Source organism: Bombus bifarius, unplaced genomic scaffold (assembly GCF_011952205.1).
Source record: "Bombus bifarius isolate JDL3187 unplaced genomic scaffold, Bbif_JDL3187 scf7180000008288, whole genome shotgun sequence".
Classification (NCBI taxonomy): domain Eukaryota; kingdom Metazoa; phylum Arthropoda; class Insecta; order Hymenoptera; family Apidae; genus Bombus; species Bombus bifarius.
Genome location: NW_022884571.1, coordinates 1 through 24213, shown reverse-complemented (window position 1 = coordinate 24213; position 24213 = coordinate 1). Strand labels below are relative to the sequence as shown.

Genomic DNA, 24213 nt, shown 5'->3' with positions numbered 1-24213 from the left:
CCAGTCCTGTGACCCGTTCTCTTCCTCTCTTCGTCCTCTCTTCCGCGTTGGACACTCGTTCCTTCGCTCACTTTCTCCACTTCATCGACTCTTCCCTTTCCTATCTCACCTTCCTCTTTCTTCTCTCTGTTTTATCGTGTCTCTTGTTTTGCAACGCGCGAAACAAATCGCTCTCGCGCAGTCGGGAATTCGCGACCTGCGACAACCAGCACGAAAGTAGGACGGTCGGTACCCGCGTACACACCTTGAAAATCTGCATAAAGCTTCGCCCGCCGCTCCATTTTAAAGGCTCTTTCGTCCCATGCGGCCGAACGATTAGATAGATTATCGATAATTAAGTCGCGTGCGTTATACGCAAAGGGGAGCTATAAATTTTCATTTTGCGAGCGTCCTTCAAGGACTCTCTATACACTTAAAAAAAAAAAGGCATAGAACGTGTGCGACGATCACGATCTTTGTCAACGGAGACAGGAGATATGCGCGACGTTCTCGGATCGTTCGATATGAAAGTTCGATTCTAGTTAAGATTATGCCTACCTGGGTCAAGCAATCAAGCGCGATAACACTGGATACAACGACACCTACCTCGTGCCTTGCTCTTCGATCACGAAGCGGCAACGTCCGTATCGGCCGGTGACGGTGCGAGTAAAGCAACTTTGTAGTGTCGTCGAGAAAAGAGAAAAGTTGGCCGATGGTAGAAAGATTTCCGGGAAACGCATCCTGTGTTTAGCTGCTAATGCGCTTGGCTCGGCAACAAAGTGACATCGGGCGCGTGAGATTAAAAATCGAAGAATCGAACCGGGAAGGAGAGCGACGTCAATCATGACGGATCATACAGCGACGCGGGAATCTCGCGGGGCTTTAGAATGAACCGCATCGAGTCCGTGAGATCAGACGCGAGAATCGCTGGAACGAACTTTATTTCCTTGTGACAGTGCTGGTAGGTCCGACCGGTCTGCGTCGGTGACAGACGTTAAAGTATTAGCCGATTGCGCGTATCCGATGTCCCTCCGAACCAACTTGGAGGTGGTATACAAGAACGAACAGTCGAACGGGCCAGCAGAAAGAGGAAGAGTAGAGGGAGGAGGAGGAGAAGGAGGGGAGGAGGAGGAGAAACGAAGAAAGACCGTTCCTCGAGCCACCCACCAAAAATAAAATCTTCTTTCCCACCCGTATTTTTTCTACTTCTCTCTTGCTCTGCCTCCCGTGTCCCCTCTGGCAACAAGACCCTCTTCCTCGATATCCACCCACAAAAATGCAACGACCGTCATTCCTCAACCACGTACTCGTTCATGGACGGGCCCAGAACCTCTCCGTATCGCGCAGATTCAATGATTCTTGGTCTTGAAAACTCCGCAGAGATAAGTCGAAATCGCGACGACGCTCCACAGTTTCTCGATTTCCCGTCGACCGCGTTTCGCCCGATTACAAACGTCGCTGTTACAAAATGTCGCTGCGAGCACGTGCCCCTGGATGAACGTCGAACATAGCGTGAACCTGTCGGCCGATATAAACAAGATCCGAGGGTCAGGGTAAGGATCAAGTTTACGAAATAAATACCATAAGTTATGCCGATCTGCGAAGAAAGAAACGGCCGCGACTAACAGAGACTAAATTCTACGATTTAATACGATCTGCTAAAGTGTCTCGCGACGTGACCGCGCCCGCTTTTGCACCTTCGAAAATCCCTTCGAAATGCTCGTAAGTCCGCGCTGAACCAAGGCTGGGTATATGTACATACCGAGTATTCGACTACTCCACCGATCGGTTCTCTGCGGTTCGGGCATTCTTGACCTTTCGGGTCATCCGGTGACCACCGTCTCGCTCTTCTTCCCCTAAATTATTCGAAGGTAAGTACGGGAATCTGATTCGTACACTGGCGTGCGGCGATTGGAAAATACGTAAGTACGCGAGAAACGTTCCAATGAAATATGCCACCGCTTCTTTTGTCACCGCTTCTCGACCTTTAATATCGACTCTGTTCACGGAATTACGTATACCTACCGTTTCGGGCGAAGGAATTTCTGGATCTCCGAAAGATCATAGAAGATGTCCGGAACGACAACACGGATACCGTTGGTAACAGATTCAACGCAGCAGCGGATATTCGGAGGCGTAGACGATTTTTTGTATTACGACTCTACGCTCCTCTCTCCTTTCGATCCGTTCCTCTGTTTCTCCGTTCCTCTTCTTTCCTCTCCGTTCTTCTCTGCTCTTCAGCGCCCTGGATCTTTTTTTCTCTCTTCCCGTTATACCTGGCCAAAGCCTCGGGCAGGTAACTATTGTGCGCAACAAAGCTACACTTTTCTACCCAATCCCAAGCCTAATGGATAATTAATTTTTGATAAATCGCTCGTTCGTGACTGGCGTCGACGAACGTACTAATTTGTTTTTCGATTTTTCACAAAAGCACACAAACTTTAGCCGGTCCTTTCGATCGTCCTCCTTCGTCTTTCATTCCTCCCGGTTGCGCTCTTTTTATTTAGGACGACAACCTCGAGATTCCAAGACCTTTTTCAAATTCGTCGAGGTACCAGCCTGTCAGGATGCATTAGGATAATACGACGAACGACTGCCATAAACTTGGGAACTCTGGTCGAACGGTAACTATCGTAACCCATGATTTACACAAAATCTTCTTTCCTCTCTTTTCCGCTTCGATACGTCGTCGTTGAGACTCTTAAAGCGAAATAGTGGACAGCGAGTCGGTCGACAACGACGCGAGAAACGGGTCGCATGCGCAGTGGTGAAAAATCGTACGCCAGGATACACCGTGTATCGACATTGTAAGGACATGTAGGCGAAAGAGTCGAGAGTTAAGAATTTGCTCGAAGCGCTCGCGTGGCTACCATTTCACTCGGCCGTCTCTTGGTTGCGCAGCGTGCACGCAACGCTACCGCACGCGGAAACTCGCTCGCGGAATCACTACCGTCCGATGATTATTATTGTGCAAACAAGGTACGTACACGCACGTTATTCCGATTGGCCGGTACTTTTCTGCCGAACGTGCATAATTATTCGTATTCTCCTATAATTTTTCCTCCGAGGCACGTACCCTCGACGTTCGGCGATTCGCAGTTTAGATACATGGGTAGATAGAAGCACGGAACATCGCCAACAAATTACAGTCAACGGGGACAAATACAAACGACGATCGGTTTCGTCGGCAAGCGGAGGATTTTTCAATGATCCCAATATCGGTTTTAGCCGACGGACTCAAGGCCGATGCAAGATTTAAAGCTGCAATTTTACTAGCCTATTATCGGTCAGCGGTCTCCCTGTTTGGCCTCTCTAATCTCCCCTGCCACCTTTCTTTTTTTCTCAAATTCTCTCAACGCCACTCGTGCCATCTCATCCTCTGACTTTACCCTCCCCCTTGATCGGTGTACCAACCCTCCTCTTCCTCTTACTTCCTCTTACTTTCTATCCTCTTTCCTTTGCCACGAGTGCCAGCTACGTTATTTCTTCCTCTCCTACCTTTCTACATCTCTTCTACACCTTTCCCTCGGATGCACTCGCTGTATTCGATACGCGTTAACTACATCTGCCTCTAAAAGTAAGTCTACCGCGAACTAAATATATCGCACATCACGTTCGAAACCAAGTTTCCTTTGGACGTGACACGACGTGACGCAACGTACGAAAGATACGAACGAAGGAGGAATCTATATTTTGTTGAAAATGTACGTGGGAGAAAGGGCGAGTGATAACGTTTGACGCGGATGTTTGGTAGCGCGAGAAAATCGTTGGAATTGGAAAGGCAATTCGCGGACGGCCTACGCGTACGAATTGCCTCTACAACGTTACTTTACACTACCTACTACAGAGGTACATCCCTCTCGAGTTTATTCCTCCAAGCGTTCCGGCTTATTGTTAGAGAGGCAGTAGATCCGCATTAGCGTACTCCTACCGCGGTCGAGAGGGATCCCACTCTCGTCCCCCCCATTCTTGGTCTACTGGTTCCCGTTCCTTTTCTATCCACGTAATCCGGTCCGAGGCGGTCCTCGTTGCTCCAGCAGGAAGCGCGAGAAAAGAACGACGAAGACGGGGAGAGCTCGATGGATAGAAAAAGAGAAAGGAGTTCAGAGTTCTCGCTCGCACTCGCATAGCATCACCGATGCCTGGTATAATTAATACGGGCCCCATGGAATGCCGGTCGCCTCACTCTCTTGGCCCTTATCCCCTCTTTCCTCTTCCCTCTCTCGCCTCTCATTCGTCCTCGCCGCTCATTCCGCCTTCTCCTCTTACTCATTCTCGTCTCCTCTCTTCTCTGCCCCTCGTCTCGTACGCTCCTCTCCGACCCGTACACATCCGACCAGTTTCCATGCTCTCACCTAGGTCCTAGTAGGGACCTGACAACCCCTGGCCAATGCTCGGAACCCTTCCACTTCTCCGATCTGTCTCCTCTTCTCTTCTCTTCTCCTTTTTTCTCTTCTCGTCTTTCTGGGGACCTCCGCCGAAAAACTCGAAAAGTGGAGCACGCGTAACGACGACTACGAACGCGTCGCGCCGACTACAATAACCAGAGGGGTGGGTCTCTTTTGACAGACCGACTCAAAATATTGCTGCCGTATTATCCTGCAGACCTCACAGAAGCGTAAACGTGGCTCGCTTAAAACGTAAACAGAAGCTCTGCTCCATTATATCAAATGTTACGAGAAATCCTTTCTAATTCTATGAAAATCGCCTTGACGCATCTCCTTGCGTGCTTTCGAAATTATCATCGTCGGGATATCGAGCAACGGCCGGCCAGGAAGATATCGTCTCACGACGAATCGACGTCAAATTTTGGGCGAAAGAGGAAAGAGGACAGGAGGGGAAAAAGAAATATAGAGAAACGAAGAACAGAAGTCTGGATTGGGCCAGGCGGTTCTCCTTAAAAGGCGGAGCGCCTTTTCTCTTCCCTTGACTTCGTCGTTTCGTAACCAAGCAGCGAGCGAAGGTTCGTTCTTCGTTTAACCGAGCGGCGAGTGCACTTTGCAGGTTATTACATCTACACGAAAGTTGCCCGCGCTTCGGTTCACCGGTTTCTCGGCAAAATCGTACCAGCGCCACTATTGAAAAAATCCAAGAATCTTTTCGAATCGGTTCGAGCCTCGTCTCTTTCCCAAAAACGCACCTAACCGTCCGGCCAAGCGAAAGATCAATTTGTCGCCACTTTATTTCGCTTTATTTCAAAAGTAGCGATGGGTTACTGCTATCCGCGTCGCGCATCGACTAGAAACGGACGAAGAAAGAAGCGAAGGAGATGTTCTCGTTAGTTAAAATGCATCGGTACGAAGACGCAGGAAGAACGCGACTACCTTTCACTCTTGGGAGTTTCTTTGAGCCAAGGAGCTAATAAAACCGACGTGTTCCTTTAAAGGAAACGAAATCGAAAACGTTACTCTCTTTTTCACGTTCGAAGCAGGCTTAGCTCTTCGTGTTTAGTACGAAATTCGCTTTTACATCTTTCTCCGTTTCCGTCGCTCTTCCCTTTCGATGCGCGTGCCTCTCTGACTCTGGTTCGGTATCCCGGTTTCAATGTTTATTCGTGCCTTGTTCTCGGATCGGTCGCGCCTATCCCTCGTCTCGATGTTTCGTCGGCCGAAATTCAACTTATCGCAGGTCAGTTTGGGAAGAAAGGCAGATCAGGCAAGGTAGTAAGCGAGAAAAAAGGGCAATGGCGAAGAAAAATGGGAGTCGGCTGAGGAGGCGAGAGGCGAAGAATCAGATAGAACAAATAAAAATCGACGACCTGTCGAGGTTAAATTAATTCGTCGAGTCGCAAAAGGAAAGAAGGGGCAAGGGGAGTGTCGACAGGAAAGACTATGGTCTTAGGTAATGCACACGGAGCAAAGTTACCGATAGATAGGAAACTTTGCTTCTCCACGTTCGATCGTTCGACGTACGAGCACGAAAAGAGAAAAAGATCGTTGCGATTTCTTGGAACTTTCTTTATCCGTCTTCGCACGATAAGCGAGCAAAGTTCGAGCGGCGAAAGAGTTTCGGCGGGTCACTTCGCAACCGAAGAATAATCAAGTTGCAAGCGACTGTGCGCAGGTCTTTCGAATTTCTCATGACTCACTATCAAGATCATTATTATGCGTTGCGTCGGCAAACGAACAGCAGCGCGCGATGCAAAACGAGCGTGGGTGCAAAAAGTCACAAGGGCCGCAGCGTACGTAAAATTAACTTAATTTCCTCCGATGACACGTCAAGACCTTTGCTTCTCTTTTCCAGTGTATTCCAGTTTTCGCGTCGTTCTCCTTGAAAAGCGTTGCACGCGAACAAGGACGTGCCCGATGGTTGCCTCCCAAGTTTTAATTGCTTTAATGTCAGCGACGACGACGACCACATGGCGCTTGGGTCGTTCGTTAAAGTGGATTTCACTGACCTTAAATAGCCGACATTCCTTGACACCTTCGCTTTTTGGTCCGACCAGTTGAAATAGCCAGAGCAGGTCGTAAAATTCGAAGATAATTTCCGTAGGTCTGTCGCTTTTTCCCCGAACAAAAATCTTACCTTTTTTGGCCGCAGCAGTCAAACTAAGAAAGTCAACCATTCGTACCGGAGTCAAAGAACCTTCGTAGAATCTCGGGAACGCGCGGTACGCGTCTCGGCACGAGAACCTAAGTCAGCCTGCTTCGGATGAAAGGATCAAAGCAAACAAGCATAAAATCCTTGTCTTCTAGAAAATACACTCTTGCGATTTAGATCGAGCGACACGGTATGCCAAGAGATGCACAGCGGAGCTGGCGGTGGATAAATTCGGTACCGCTGACAAATGAGTTTGGGCAAGTGCAAGTGAAATGCAGCCGCAAAAAGTTGACTCGACCGTCCGCAGTGGCACGTCGCGCCACTCCGCGCCGCGCTCCACGGAATGGAATATGGGCAGTCGACCGGCGTTCTCTCTTTTTCCGATCCACCGTGTCCTCCTCTTTCTTCGCCTCTTTCTCTTCTTCGTCTATTCGTCCATTAGATTCCCACCGCACGGTCCTCATCGACATTATTCACGGCTATGGTTTTTCGGAACGAAAAGAATGGCGCAAGCTGGGATGGATAGCTCGTAGCGCTATGGTTACCTCGCCCTCGAGACTAAAACGTTCCCGCGAACGCAGCTGCGTCTACGCCTAGGGTTCGGTTCGGTCCGAGATTCGTGCAAAACGAGAAAATCCAAGCAATTCTCTTGAATATTAACATCGCTTGAGTAACGCGACGTCTCGTTGGAGAGCGTGAAAAGATAGGAGGTGTGTAACGTAGAGAGAAAAAAGCGCAGAGACGCGATCGAGTAGCTCACGGTCACCAGAGAAAGGAGGAACGAAAGTCGAGCGTGCGAGGAGAATAAAACAATAATTCGTATAGCTCGGACCCTCGCGGGATAATTTATGTGGCTGCGGTAAAATTAACGCGATTAGGCAGAGCGTGGTAAGCGGACGGCCTGTTGAATGCAGCGTACATCCCATTCGGGATCGGCGGCTAAGACTGTATGATAAATAACACGGGGCCCATATGTTACATGCCGTGTACAAACGAAACACATGTGCGGATCGTAAAGGAGAAAATCCCGATGTCGGACGGGTTAGAGAGAAAGGGAGGAAAAGAGAAGGGGCGAGGAGGGCGATAGGGGGGCCGATGTGAGTAACGAATATCTGATAGCGAATCCTCGGCATTTCCAACGTATTCCTCGGGTCTGGAGAACGAATGCGGGCCTCTCTCGACAACGCGGGGTCCCCCGCACGTTCGCCAACCGATGTCACGGTATTCTTACCCACGCACTCGTCCCTGATCACTAGCGCTACGCTCCTGAAGCGTGCTTCGAGTATCCTCCAACGTACCCCGTCAAAAACTTTCCAATTTCTCCTCCAATCTCCTCGAAATCGCAGTCTCTCGGAGCTTAGTGTCTCTCGCCGCATCGCGTCGTTAACGCGAGAGGAAAGAATCGATCAGGGAAATTCGCGGATGCGTTTGCTTTTCCCTGTACTTTCGCTTGCTCGTTGACTTGATCGATGACGGATGATTTCTATTAACGCGAGTAACCGCAGTTCGCAGCTTCTTAGAGCCGTATGAGAAGGGAACGTAAAGGGACAAGAAGATCGAAAACGACCGCTAACTTAGTCGGTCGAGCTACCGCTGAGTATTAATAATTCATACTTCAATGTCAACACCGTTTTTAATTCTCGTATCTCCCCCCATAATTTCGGGTTAACGTTTCACTTTTATCGAGCAGCTTTTACATCGCACGGTTTTATATACCGCAAAGTATTATAACGTCAAAAGCGTGTAATCAAATTTTGAAGCCTGGCGACGTGAAAAAATGGAATCTCGTTTTTATCTCACACGGCCGAATTTTCGCCAGACGAATTCGAAGGTGCGTGCACCAGAATATTTATTTTCCCCTATCACCGGTATCGTTCGGTACGCTTTTTTTTCACGGAAGATTATCTCGGTTGTCTCGTTTTCAGCGATGTTCTTTACGGGAAAATTAACGCGTAAGTTCGGAAGCGATAAGAATTTTGAAAAAAGCCAGGTCGGAGAGGCACGAATTCGAAGAAACACGTGCCATAATGAAGTATTCCTTTCGTCAGCATTTGGTTACGGGGCGTCGGCGGCAGTACGGCGGCGGTGTTGTTCACATTGGAGGCCGTACGCGCGATGCAACGAGCGGGAAAGAGACAAGGAGAGAAAGGTGGACAGGCCGAGTGACTTTCAGTTCGGGTTACACGAGTTGGAAACGGTATGCGCGTAGCTGCTTCATTCACGCGACGCACACTCTCGCCTCTCGCATCGGCAATCGAGAATCGACGACAAGAACGCGCTCAACGACTACGAGACGGAATCGCGCGTTCGGAATCCTTTCGAAATTCCAGCGTCCCTGCAATCTTTCATCGAAGTTTTGCCAACTACGTGAAAAACGAAACGCCTTGCTACTACTGTAATTAGTATATACATGTAATAATTAGAATTACTACATATTATCGGTGGATAGTGGCATTGACCGATCTCCTATAACGGGACAAATCCACACACGGGATACGTAAATACGCTCTGACACCGTAACGATTTATGTACAGGAAGATTCTTCCGAGCGAGTAATTCCGAATTTTTCCAGGAATTTCGAAGGAAAGAAGCTGTGCAGCAGCTCTAAGGCAATCTACTTCTGACCACTCGTTTCAGAGGACTGTGTCCGAGTAACGGAGGGTCGAGTTACACCTTGACCACACAATGACTGTTGTTGGCTGTTGGTTGCTCCCCGCCACGAGAAGCGTGTGACTTAAGGCCATCGATCCGAGATATAATCGAGAAGGAGCAACGATCCTAGAGAAAGCGGCGCGTTCGCGCGGATGTTTCGGAGAAAAATATTTTAATAACAACTGACGATCCAGCCCCATTCCACGGGTTCTAGTTTCCTCGAAAGGGTTTTTTCAACATACCGAGAATACCGAATCGCGTGCCGTTACGCGCGCACACGCGACACTACTCGCGACGTATTATTGAAAACTATTTAAATAAAAATATCGTTTCGAAAGGGGTACTACCAGTTGCTTACCCGTCTTACCGGTTTACAAATACTGACGCGCGTCAAGTTTGATCGAACCGCGAATATTATGCGTGACGTATATGGTGTTCAATATATACGCACGCACGGATACATACTCAAAGGAGGTGACGTACACGCGCGGACATCGTGAACCAAGTCCGCTACAAAGTGTACATCGAGCGACAGGTGGTCCCTCGATCCCTTCTTCTCCAAAGATTTTGCCGAGCTTGTTCCTTCACCATAAAATTCCTCGTGTCGAACAAAGGGAGCAAAGGGACGGACGAAGACAAAGAGGGAAAGTACGACGCAACGACGGCAGCACGGAACTATGTCTGAAAATTGGCTGGCTAATCCTTCGATTCTCTCGAAACGGTAAACGGTATCCCGCGCGTATCAAGATAATGTTCAGACAGGCGTAACAGGAAAGCATCGAAGAATAGCGGAGAGAGATGGCTCGCGATACATGCCTAAAATCAAGGAAGCCATGGGAAGAGAGAGAATGCCGCGAACATCGCCAGTTGCATTCCGACCTCTTGCAGAAACTGTATTCACGTTGCCAATATTACGGCCGGCAGCATCCACTGTCGGATCACTTTGAAAACTTCCTGGTTCTAAGCGTTCGTTCGCCCCGCATCGGGATCATACTTTCCCGATGTTTCCGATCGGCCGAATCGAAAATCATACACTTGCTTCCAACATTTTTCGTATTTTTCATTAGATTTCAACGAACCGCAGGTATTCGGCGTTTGAGCGATGCAGCCGCGATGCGATCGTAGCTCATGACGCATATAAGCCACGCGCGCACCTTATAAATCACAAGAATGTCGTATTACGTGTAACACGCTTTCGAGCCACGTCCTTCCAATTGTAATAGCGCGCGTGCTTATTCCAAAGATACGAATGCCATTTACATTGTGCGCAACTATCGCAACTTCGCCTACGAGAAGCTAACAGATCGTGGCAGATACGAGAGTGTGCGTGTGTAGATTAAACCGATTCCCGGGAAGGTATATAAGCTAACCAACCACCTGCTGTTAGTCTGATGCCCCTCACGACGTATCTTTCTCTCCATACCACTTTCTTTTATTCTCTTTTCTACTGCACTTCCCTCCTCTTTCCGCTTCTCCTCCTCGCCGATCCATCGACTCTTCCTTCTATTCAAACGTATTACAGCATCGCGCGCGCGCGCGCGTGGTTTCTCATCCGGCGAATGGATCAGAGCTACATAGTTATGCAAGTCGAAAATTCTTTCAGGGACGCAGCAAGGTCGTTCAAACGACCCGCTCGACGATAATATCCGAATTGACCCCTTACGCAACCATATAAAATGTTTTTTATATTATGACCAAAGACCGACTCGAAAGTTATCTCACGATAAATCCCATGATTCGTAGAAAGGCGACGATCCAAAATGCGAAGGTCGAACTTCGTTATCTCGATAATGACGAGTTACGCATTTTCAATAACAGCGATAAATATCGCAATTCCATATTTTTATACTGCTTAACTGGAACGATCGCAGTAGATAGCCGGACGGTGAGAAAAGAGGAAGAAAGGGAAAAGAAAAGGAACGAACGCGACCTATGAAATAACGTAGAACGAGAGGGCAAAAGCGTTGAATTAGCTACCGCTGGGCCTACCATATTTTTCTTTCTGTTCGGCTCAGACCGCTGAACCGTTCAATTACAGAGAGCAAGAAAGAGAGAGAGAGAGAGAGATCCAAGGATGATGCAACGTAATAACGCGACGCGGCACTTCGATTTTACCGAATTAATTAGAAGCAGGTGGCTAATCGATCGTTACCTTGTTCGACATTACCAGCTTTCGTGGTAGATCGCCGGTCGATAAGAAGAGAAAGGAAAACGAGTAAGCGGAATGAAATCGGACAGACGAACGGACAGGGGAGGAACTCGTTCGATCGAGCGCACCTAAGGATGAACGCGATCGAGTGGACTGACCTCCATGATAACTTTTCGACGATATCTCTCTTTCTCCGGAGCGGAAACCTCCAATGCCTGCAGTGGCCGGGGAACGCGGAAATGCATCGGTTCGCTAAGAGTAAGCGGTCAACGGTATATAGGCGGCCGTTGATTGAACGTCCACTTAATTAAAAGTCGACCTCGCCCCTGGCATTCGTTTCATCGCCGATTAGTTGCTCGTTTTTGTTTACCGAGACAGAGAACAACCGATTATCAACGCACCCTCTCGCACCTTTCTCGCACCCTCTCTCCAACGAGCTCGTCGGACGAAACTCCCTCGGTTTTCGTCTTTTCGAGACAACGTTCGAACAGCGGCGCGGAATATCGCGACTCGAACCAAGACGCATCCTGGTGATTGATTCGCGAGCAGCAGAGATCGGCGACGACTGGCTCGACTAACATTAAGTCTGCTGCTCTTCGTTCTCCTCACTCGGAAATTTATCTGACTGTTAAATTTATTACGGCAAACCAATTACAACACACACACACACACACACATGTACACATAAATACGACTGGGACGCGCGTTACGTGATCGATAATTCACCGGTTATTCGTTATCGAGCGAATATAAATTTGCCAAGAAACGAAAAAAAACCGGCTCCCGATGTTTCTAGTTAGCCGATCCAGGACGATCGGTGTATCGTCAGGCTCGAATCGAGACTGCGAATGCTCGCACGGTATCTCGTTGATTGGTAATCGTTCTAATTAAAAGTGTACCTCCGGAGCTGCGCGTTGTCCTCGTTTGCACTTGGTTCGCCTACCCAGCGATTTGAATCGTTCAAAGTGGTCACGGTATTCTGGTTGTTCTATCGGGCTACTAACGACATAATCAGAACGCCTTAGGCGCTTATAAATTAGCCATACCGAGTTCCTGGATTACCCTTTTCATCGGCTGCAAAGCTTCTTACATCTACCGCGGGTATGATCGACAAAATCCGTTAATACATGCGCCTATATGCCGTTGTCCGCTAATACGACGCTTCGCTCCCCGCTGCTTTAATCGAATCTGCTCGAATCCAAGTGAATGGCCACGTTGCATGTACTTACACAGCGTACGATTCAACGCGTGAGAATGAACAACGAATATTTTATATCATTTTATATTATTCATACGGGAAATAAAATAAGCCGTTTGGCACATAAGATAATAAAGTAGGGAAAGGTATTAACACATATATATATATGAGATATAAGAATAAAAATAAGTTAAAGTATACGTTCCAGCGAGTGTTTCAGGCAGTTTTCAGTGTTTAAGGTTTGCCTAAATAGATCTATCTTTGCATGAAACGAGTCGATACCATCTAGCATACGATTAAAACAATTAAATTAAGTACGAGTTGTACGATGTTGATTAGTGTGGAACAAATTATTATTTCCAAAACATTCTAAAGGAGCATTAAGAGAGAACTGTCGAATGATATTAGAACGGGAAATAATGTTACTTGACTATTTTACTCAGTCGAATTTTCGAATTCAAATATTACTCTCTTTTTGCTAAGAGTCGATAGTTCAAGTTATTGAGAATTTCGCCACTCTTATGAAAGAATAACGGCATAGGTCTAACATCATGTCTGGCCGTTAGTCTAAAGAATTTCTGCTGGAATTTTTTCTACGTCATTTATGTGCGAAAAACAACAACGGCGAGATCAAATGAGACAAGCATATTTTAAAATCGGTCTGACCAGTTGACAGTATGAAGTCTAGAGTAGAGTATAGATCCGCAAAAATATTCGGAAACACTATAAATAAGATTGAAAGATTTATAATCACGGGAGATTAATACTCTTATAATGTGCCATAAATGTCAAATTAGATGTAAAGATAATGTCTGGGTCCTTAAAACTGCTTAGAGTGGATAAAGAAATAACATTTATAGCGTAGTTATATTTGTGACCATTTTTCTTACGACTATTCCAAGTATGTACGCGATACAGTGGTCACGAATGACGCGATTTTGAATAACGTCGAATTGCTGCTAGCTATTTTACGCAAGAAAGGAGGCAAATCGCGTGGTGTAGTAAACGCGAATGAGAAGATACTCGCGTACGGAAGGGAAAGGCTGGCAAATCGATCATATATTACAAGTAACAGAGACTCGATCTCGAAGTAGATACATAGTACAAACGATTCCAGGAAACGTAGTAGACACGTTACGCTATAATTATCCAGCGTGAAAGTAAATTCATAAGCCATTACGCGTACGCCGATAAAGCGAAGAATTCGCGACTCGACACCAACGTCTGGCGAGAAAATAAAAAGTTTCATGCGTATTCACTCGGTAGCCGGCAGACCGATACAGACCTGTTTTCGCATAACCAACGGCGCATTCATGCCGGACGCGAATGTGAATTAATAAACAATTAACTTGTCAGCTGCTCCTTAGACTTATAGAATCTAATAAAATGAACCGCTCGCTCCGACGTTAACACGCGGAAACGTTTGTCCGTTTTGGACAAAATGACGCGGCTACAAGAACGAACGATGTCGAAGTTCGATCGTGATATGGCGAAAAATCGATCGTCGCGTCGCTCGTATGAAATATCTACCAGATAAGTGGATACTTGGGTTACATTCAGAGAATTTCCCAGGGTTTTGGCGTGTCCGTCGCGTACGTGAACCTTTTTCGCGTCGGCTCTGTATCCGGACGTCGTTCGAAAGAATCGATAAGGCGAGTTATCGAAGATCGTATCGATGGAACGGCGTAACGACGAATTTCCGTGGAAGGGAAGCGATGATTAAAAAAGTCGGAGAAGAAGGAGGCAAGGAAGGCGGCAAGAGAGATGATTGGTGCAGAGTGAGAAGAGAGGCGCGGATCCTATCGGAAAGTAATTACCGGGCCGGTCGTGCGGTCGTAATTAATCAAATTCCGCGTAGGGATGACGCGACGAAAACGAATCGGCCTCAGGCCAGGAGAATCCATTAGCGAAACACGCGTGTCTCGTGTGTATTATTTCGCGCAGCTACACGCTCCAAGAAGCGAACCATCGAACGAACAAACGAACCAGCGTACCAACGAATCGACCAAAGAACCAACCAACCAACCAACCAACCACCAACAACCTATCGAACGCGTAGTTGCTGCTGCATTAGCCCGACATTACCTTCCACGTGACGCACGATCCTTCGATGTTGCACCTTACCCGGCTAATTGTGCGAGCCACTCTCCCGTTCAGCAGGAGAACCGTGACGGATCGGCGGGTCAATCGAGGTCGTCACTCGGCCTATCTCACCGACTGCCTCCTCCGCCGCCAATTTACGCTCTCGCTTTCCTACGAATTTTCTCAAGCCTTTTCAAACACGGAAGAATTATCAAGCGACCGCTTATCTACAGTCTCGACTCGTTAATCCTTCGTACCCTGCGACTCTGTCCACGAAACCTAGTGCCTTTTAACCGCGGCAGCTTTTCTACCTTTTCCTTCGCGATGCATTCGACTTTAAACGCGAGACGCCGATCCAACGAAGAAAATATCTAGGACAGGCATACTTGCGAGTAAAATTACGCGTTCTATCACCCATCAATGGTAAATTTAAACCAAGATCAATTAAACATCGTTTTTACCCCTGTCATGACATTCCACGTATAATTCGCTAACTTTATAGGTTAACATCGATCGACTAGCACACAAGCTAGCACGATTCTATCGCACAGAGAAAACTGTCGCCTCGTGAAAGAAACGTGTATAGCATGCATACGCACACTTTTCCAATGTTGCTGGCAGTCGCGTGAACGAGTTGTCTCTCCGTCTCCATCTCTGAACAGTGAGTCGAGCGCGTGTGCACTTTCCCGGTGCAACGGTCGCACCAAGTGCATTGGAAAGTGCGGCTCGCACGCTCGTCCCCCTCCCCTCCTTCCCCTTTTTCACGTTTGGTTACCTGGCTTATAGCTGGCACCGATCTGCCTACCGAGCGTTCGCTTTCTCTCCGGACGCCTTGATGCATATACCTACAAGTATATACGCACTTATACTCGACTTCCCTTTCGTCTCGTGCTCGTTTCTCCATCGTTTCGTTAATCGTGGAAGAAACGTGACCGACAGCCTGCGGCTTTCCGATCGAGGCCGACCGATCGATCGGATTTCTCGTTGGAACGCGGGGATCACGAAAATTCGACCGGTCGACAAATCGTAATCGCACGTGGAAAAAAGGAAAAATTTCGCAATGCAACGTTCGTGGCTCCGCGCGAAGACATTCAGAGGAGTTTTAAAAGAAAAAAATTATGATAACGATCCCCGAGTAAAGTTCAATCAGCCGTTCCTTCTACGCTCAGCAAAGTTGTATGTTCGCCGTACACGCTTTGGCATGCAGCACGAAATCCAAGGTACAGAATCGTCGTCGCCGATATCGCTCTCTGAATCGACAATCAAAAGCTGCGTGTGCAGTTATGCGCCACGAACCAACGCGTACCACCTCCATCGAGCACGATAGTTCCGAGGGAAAAACCAGTCATCGTCGGAGAAAGCAACATTTCTCGCGACTGTAAAACGCCACGCGATAGCGTCTTATTGAATCATTTTTAGCCGGTTGAACGTTACAACAGGTATCGCGCCGTATTATCGCGTCGTCCTGTAGAGACTTCGAGAAACGCGTGAAAACGCAAGTAACAGATCAGTTTGGCGAAAATCCTCGAATCGATGAAAAGTTGCGAGACGCTTACGCGATGCGCGATATCCACCGAAAGAGAGATAAGGAAGATACGTCGACGGTAAAAACAGTGGTGTCGTATCCGATAAATCGCGTGGGTAAACAACGCTGACAAGATCGCATTTGAGGAATCTGAAAACGAACAAGGCGACGATTTTACCTCTGAGCAACGTACGATGTCCTACGATCGAAAAAACACACGAGCAACTAGAGTATCAAAGGGCACGTGCATGGTACATACATACACACATACACACATACATACGTACATACGGAGAAGCCGATGCAGACTCGCGATGGGGAATTCGTCATCGTATTCATCGGTATGCGACTTGCACTTTGTAGCCGTTCTTGTTAAGCTACAAAACACCGTAAGGCAGCTCCTGCGAGAATCTGTTTGCTCGATGGAAACCGCGAGGACAAACGGTCGCGCGCGATCGTCTCGTAGCTCACCACCCACTAACAGAGGAAGAGAACGTTGAGTAATCCAGGAACATACGAGAAACTTGATAACCAACATGCTCGTTTCTCCGAGCTCGTTCCATTCGCAGCTACGAGAAAATAACTACGATTCCTCGTACGATGTCCTAGCGATCTCGTTTCCCATTGTCACACGATTACCCACGATTCCCGTTCTTCTTCCCGATCGATTCCCGATCTCGTCCTCCGCATAGATTCTCGCTCGTTACCACGCCGACGACTTTCTAACGTCCTGAAGCTACGCGATCCGCGAAGCTAACCATCGTGTTTTCATTCGGTGAGAGGTAAAGCATTTTCTCGACGACTCCGATCTCTATTATTCCAGAAACGGAGTCGAAGAATGGCATGCAGAGAAAACCTTGGTGGCACAATTACGCGCCGGTTACGCAATTTCACGAGTCGCGAGATGGAACAAAAATCGAAAGCGAAGAAAATGCGTGACGAGGGACGAACGATGGCGGAAAGATATCCAGCGTATTTGCTAGTCGCGAGTACGCGTGACGCCAGATTCGTATAGCGTAGATCAAGGGGAAACGTTCTCGTGCATGGCGTCCACGGCGCGGCGCGGCGTCGCTTCGGCCAGTGAAACGGCAATTAAAAAAGCGAGAAAAAGGAAGAAGCACGCTTATGATTGGATACAATCCTAAACGACGAGGAATAAAAGGAGCAAAAGAGAAGAACCGTGTGGTTGTTCATAGCGCGGCGAAGTAGAAGCGCTCGGAGTATAGAACCGCGATCGCAATGTAGCGCGATGCGAGAGCGAGAGCAGCCGCGCGCGGTGGCTGCACCGACCGGTGCACGCGAATGCATATACATATATCTCTGCCTCGTCGTTGCACTCGGGAATGCGGTCTATAGCGCGTAGGATCGAGAGCGGACGAGCGAGCAGAGCGCGGCCAGAGAAACAAGAAGAAAGACGACGACGTCGGACAGAGAGACGAGGAAAGAGCGAGAAGAGCCGGCGGACGAGGACGATGGAGTGCGCGGGCGCGGACGCAAACGCGAAACATTCTGAGGCGAAGAAAAGAGAAGAGAAGAGAAGTGAAAAGAAGAGAAGGAGACAGAGGAGAGCGTGCACGGCAGTCGTAAACGGCAACAATTGCTGCGGGCGTTGCCACTCGAAAGCTCGAGTGCCTAATGCCAGATGTCAGACGGTGGTTAGAGTCATTACGGTCATCACTTTGTACCGCGATACACGATGTATACCGGCTGACCGATGCACCGTCGTCGTGCGCGCATCTTTTACCTCTAGAAACGCGATCCATCCGCCGATGCAACTTGGCCATCTTCCCGATCGCCCTATCCTAACTTCCCCTTTACAGACCAGTCGTGCCGTTTCCGTTCACCCATCGATCCTCCAAGTCGCGTGGCTCTCTCTCGCCCACGAAAAATATCGAAACGCGGTACAACGGTATAATCCTGCTGACCAGTATTTCCCTTCTCGTCCGTCCTTGAAAAAAAAGGCTGGACTCAAAGTCGGACAAAAGGATCCGCGGTTTAATGATCCTCGGTTGCCAGTTAGGACGGATAATGGAAGGCTTGCAGGAAGATGAATCGGACCCGTGACCTGCCACGTAGTATAGAAAGACGGATACTCGGCCGATGGATGCGAATAGTTTCGCGCACGAACGCGCACGGTCTCTCATACGAGCGTAGCGCCTATTTACGCGCGTGCAAACGCAAGCGGAGAAAGGGCCAAGCTCGCCGAACCGATACGGTGGAATCCAACAGTTCAGAATCTTAGCGGGGCGCTAATAGTATCGAGACAATTTAAACGGAGAGAGGAGAATCGTTCCTCTCTCCGTTGGGGAAGACGAACGGAAAGGGGTGAATTGCGTGTGGGAAACGCGAATGGATTCGATTCGCGGCATCGGTGGGGTTCTTTCGAAACCCGTTTTCGAGTTACATAGGGAGAACGTACATACGCATATACATATGTATGTATGTATGTATGTATGTATGTCTGGTCTCTCCTCGCTGTTCGAACCGAGTAGAGAAACAAGACAAACATCGGATAGAGAGGAAAGGTGAAACATGCGAGGTTACGAGAAGGAACAAACGAGAGAAAAGAAGGCGAAGAACCAAAGGGGTGGAGCTGGTACGAAAGGGGATGGAGCGAAAAGAAGCGGCCGGTTCGGGTTCGAAAGACGGGTGGGAGAGGCCGACGAAAAATCTATAATTATAATAATTACAGTTGAGCGGGCAACAATTATAAATCATCATTGAACTAGGCAACGAAACACCGATAAAATATATATCGTACGAAAGTTTGGAGCAGACGTTGAGATTGGGTCGCGGTGCGTGCACGTGTATCCGGCCGCCTACCGAATACGTCCGTGTACACTGTGCAGTAGTGTACACGCGGTCTACCACCCAATTGAAAAACGTAGTAGTTTATTCCTCTCAATTTCCATCGGCATTCGGCATTTGGTGCACACCGGCACGAGCATTCACCGCTTCCCCCTCGAATGCGGATGACAATCCAATTGAAGAAAAAAGAAGGCACTAGTTTCGCTCAGTCAGATGGACAGTCGCTTGTGAGAGGGAGGAGATCGAGGGAAGGATTTTTCTCCTCTTTTTATTCCCTTTCTCTTCCCTTGTCGCCGCAATGCCGTAGCTTCCTGCCCTTCTTTATCGCTCCCATTCCTCCGTTTCTCTGTCGTTCGTGTTTCTCGTATCCACACGACCAACACGGATCATGAACGTTATGAACGACAGACGCTTCGTCGCAGCACCAACAGCGGCACCGGTAACGATTATCTCGCCGCGGTCTTGCGAATCTCGAAGCGTTGCAAATGCGATCGCCCGCGTTTATCGCGTAAAGAGTCGTCACGTTCGGTGTTTGACGCGTAAAATTTGCTGTAGAACGTAGGAGATTTCGATCGAGTGGAAAGAATGGCTCGGTTATCTGCAGCGATCCTTGGTTAGACAAACCGCAGAAGCGCGTAACAATTTCGTTATCTTAAGCGAACGAAAATATAGATATAGTATTACTGTCAACGATTACGACAAATGTAAGACGATCGTCCTTAAAAAGGGTCAACAGATAAGGCGTGCGCTCGCGTCCGTGCCCGCCCTCGACCTCTCGTGAGCGACCAAGCGCGTAATCCGTTTCGTGGCCACGGCACGTCGTCGATTCGTCTTAAATTTCAGAAATGCACGACGAGCTCGCACCTCGCGAATGCCCGATAGCCCGAGCTAGTTTGCCTGCATCGAGGGTCTAGAACGGGATCGTTTCTCGGTTGTTTGGAGCGCGCACGCGTGTTACGCCAGCTTCGAAGATCGGTAATTGCACACCGTGCAGGTATACCGATCGCGAAGACGCTCTGCTCGTAAAGCAACCTCGGTGTCGAGAGCAACTTGTTCTTGGCCTAACACCGCTTCGGGGAAGAGCATCTCGCCGCTGCCACAAAGAAAACTCTCGCAACAGGTTTCCCTGCGCAAGTGGAACGCGTCCCTGGCACGTGTGTTCTTCGAGCGTTCGCCATTGCCAGCAGCCACTACTAGCTGCTACTAGCCGCTACTAGGATCGTCGAGCAACGCGTACTTTTCCAGCTCCCTCTCGATATTCGTACAATACGCTAGCCTTTTCTCATTCATCTTCTCACGTTTCCTCGTCGTGCTGGTACGCATATTCTTTGTGTGGCTCACAGTGGCAAACGCACAATAGAACGCGCGTCGCATGCCAATAAACGTGCACGCGGGTTTATTTCGGTTCCGTGCCATCGTCCGACAGTTTGGAACCGCGAACCGTCGATCACGATAGCGCCCACGCAAGCGTGCAGCGTCGAACGAAGAACATCGATCGATCGCGTGTCGTCGAGAATATTTTCTATCCGATATACACGGTTCCCTGCTAATTGCTAGAGGGCGACGGAGAAAACCTTTCATGCGCGACGCGATTCCAATTACGAGTTTCCCAGTGTAAAGCGAATACGTGGCTCGCGGCGCGACCAGTGCCGCGCGCTGCCCTTTCGGCCGATTCGCACATTTACCAGAAACCTTTTGCAACATAGTGGCAGCTTCGCGCCGAGAAGCAACTTTACGCAAAGTCGATTTGTGCAACGATTAAACAACACACGAACCTATTGGGAATCGTGTGGCTTTCACCGATCAGAGACACGCTGTGCCATTCGACGCTATCGATTCGCGCGGTACGTTTCGCGCAGGAATTCGTCGTCGATCGGTGTCGACGCGATGACAGATCAATTATCCTGCCGAACGATCAACGGTGCATACTACGTAAGTAAATATACGGCGGTACTTACGATATCGCCGAAGGTTACGTAACGCGATGCGATTCGTGCAAACGAACGAACAAAGAGGATTGTCTTACCTTGAGAAAGCAGGAGCCAACGGGCATATCCTCCGATACGGTCGCGTTATACAGCGGCTTCTCGAAGATGGGCTCGTTGTCGTTGAGGTCATGGACGGTAACGCGCACTGTCGCGCTGCTACTTAACGGCGGACGACCCGAGTCGGTGGCGATCACTATTAAAATCGGCGCAGGGTCGGCTTCGCAGTCAACGTGAGTCCGCGTTGATATCAAACCGGACGTTTCGTCGATAACGAACCACGTGGAATTGAGAAGAGAATACTTGATGGCGGAGTTGGCACCTTCGTCGAGATCCGTGGCCGTTACCTTCAAAACCGGAGTACCCGGTTCCGAGGCCTCCAACAGATGGGCTTCGTACCTTTCCCGGCCGAATTTCGGAGCGTTGTCGTTCACGTCCGTGACGACAAGACGAAAAGTTCGAACGGCTCGCAACGGAGGTGTTCCCGCGTCGGTCGCTTCCACAGAGAGATCGTAAACGGGCTTTTCCTCACGGTCGAGCGGCCTCTCGACCACCACCAGGTATATAATGTTGTCTCTGGTAGCCAGGCCAAAGTGTCCCTCGCCGCCGGTCAACGTGACGGTAGCGTTCGAATATTCGGTCCTCGAATCCGGATCGCTGACCGATATCCTAGCGACGAATTCACCCGGCTGGGCGCTCTCGCTGATTTTCGGTGTCGCATCATCCGACAGGAAGATCACAGTAATAGCGGGTTGATTGTCGTTCACGTCGGTCACGCGAACCGAGAGAAACGCGCTCGCCTCGAGAGGCTGGGCGCCGCGATCACGAGCAACGATCACTAGCTCGTGTCGCTCCTTCGATTCGAAATCTAACGCCTTGTTCACGTAAACCATGCCAGTCTCTGGGTCGATACGAAACATCTCCTCGCGATCCGATTGTCGCCGATTAATCGAATACTCTATGCGGCCGTTGTCACCAGCATCGCTGTCTGTCGCGTTCACCGCGAGTACCGGCGTCCCGACGGTCGCATTCTCCGCAATGCTGGCGACGTACCTCGTCTGATTGAAAATCGGCGGATTGTCATTTACGTCCTGTACCGTCACGTTCACGTGTAGCCTCGAGCGAAGCGGCGGAGCGCCACCATCCAACGCCTCTATCACCAGATGATACCGAGAGCGAGCCTCGCGATCCAACGACCCGGAGTTTTGCAGATCCAAGTAGAGAACGCCATCGCGACCTCGATGTTGGGACAGCCTGAACGCATCTGCGTAATTTCCGGAGACGATCTCGTAGCGTTGCGTCGAGTATTGGCCGAGATCGGGGTCCTTGGCAGGCGGCAGGGCGCGTTTCGCGTCGCGAGGCGAATTCTCCGGAAACTCGACGTCCACGTGATCGACGGGAAAGGTCGGCGCATTGTCGTTCTCGTCGAGGACCTTCACCACCACTTGAATGTTTTGCGGCAGAGCGACCAAGCTGTAGGACGGTCTGGTTTCGCGATCCAACGGCACTTTTGTCCTTATCTCGCCCGTCGCGTGATCCACTATCAAGTCCGAATCGACCGCGGACCCGGAAACCGACACGATCAAGTACGGTGGACTGTCGGCATCGATGAAACCCACCCTGGTACCTGGTCGAGCGTTCTCCGAAACCTCCAAGTATCTTACGAGTTCGGACCGTGTGCCCGGGGCGAGAACAGTCGCTCCCAGGACGAGGAACAGTAGTAGCAGGTGCCGCATCCTGGGGCCTCCACAACCGCCACCGCCACCGCCTCCACCTTCGCCTCCGCCGTCCTTGGCTATTATCTCGATCTTTTCATTCCTAAATAATGGATCGTGAGAGGACGCGGCACCGATCGATACCTCCAAATGTTCTTCATACGGCCAGGAAATCTCTCTCTTCCTCTGTTTCTTGTCGACAGTCCGCACGCGTCTCGTACGGTCGGATGTTAAAAAACCGGCGGAAGAAAGCACGAGTACGCGATCAACCGACACATTAATCACCCACTAGCAGCACCACCACCAACCACAATCACGTTTACCCTGGTCGTTTCTCTCGTAAACACTTGCACTCCTAGGAATTACGTTCGACTGTGCGTTCGCGCCTATATCCCACAGAACCGATACAACCTGCCCGATCCTTGCCAACGAAGCCAAACGTTTCGAAGGTGATTGCGCTAGATTATAAACATGCCGTTTGTAACGACTCGCGCGATATCTCCTTGTGGAAATTCCTTCGGTAGATACGAGTTTATCCGACCCCGTTCCACCTTTATTCTTCGTCCTCTTTCCTCCTTCCTATCGCTTCCCTTCCTTTCTCTACCTCTCTCTGTAGCAGGCTGTGGTATCCGCGCTGTCCTCACCTTTGCTGGAATATCTTCGCCTCGAGATATCGTACATTCCTCGCGTTAGATCCACGTCCGATAACTCGACGATCAACACGACCGGTCGCGAACCCGGTGCGATCGTTTCGCGTCTGGAACGCCCTTCATGTCTCTCTCACTCCCTCTCTCTTTCTCTCTCTCTCTCTCTCTCTCTCTCTCTTTCTACGTTGAGCTTCTGTCGAATTTCCACCAAAAATTGACCCTTCTCGATCACGATTTGCTACGTGGATTGATTTTTATGCCAGCAGCAATCTCGTTGTTCCTCCTTGTTGTCTCATCTTCCTCGACGCGTATTCCATACGCCGATTTCCTCGTCGTCGTCTTCCTCCACTTCTGTCTTTCGGATTTGAGAAATCGTCGAACGTCGTTGCGCACGCACGTTAACGACCATGTAGAACGAGTCGGTCCAACGAACGAGCCGAGTCTCTTCCTTCTTCGTCGCCAACTTGTTACTTCTTACTTCCACCACTGCTGTGTATTCGTGGCAAAACAGCACCAGTCACGGTCCTTCCGCAAAAACTGTCACACGCCCGACACACTATAACCTATACGAGGACGACGAATCACGAATCACGAATCGCGAACCATAATCGACGTCACGCGCGACGAGAAAAAAAGATTATAAGATGCGCTAAAACGACGAGCTTGCGAATACACACGCTGGATACGACCTTCCCGTCGCGTATCGTAGGACGTTTACTCCGAACCACTCTCGTGATAGTCTCCATCTTCGCTTCGATACACCCCTCTCTCCGGTTCCTGTTTTTATGTGTTCGCGATCCGGTCGTTCGTCATCAATGTCCCCACGGCTGCGCGATCGATAAAACGCGATGCACTGGACTCGCGACGAATTTAGATGGTCTCGAGTGTGGTTTACATTCAAACGGAAAGAGCAGCGGCAAGAAGCAAACGGAG

General features: G+C 49.3%; 1 protein-coding gene across 1 annotated transcript in view; it reads right to left on the bottom strand.

Moving 5' to 3' along the window:
- The window catches only part of LOC117212312 (protein dachsous), a 213225-nt gene extending 190455 nt beyond the window's left edge, over positions 1–22770 (bottom strand). The window contains exon 1 of the mRNA XM_033457011.1: positions 20960–22770. Within this exon, the coding sequence (XP_033312902.1) occupies positions 20960–22654 (1695 nt within the window). The 5' untranslated portion in view covers positions 22655–22770. The remainder of the gene's footprint in view (positions 1–20959) is intronic.
- Between the last annotated feature and the right edge of the window lie 1443 nt (positions 22771–24213).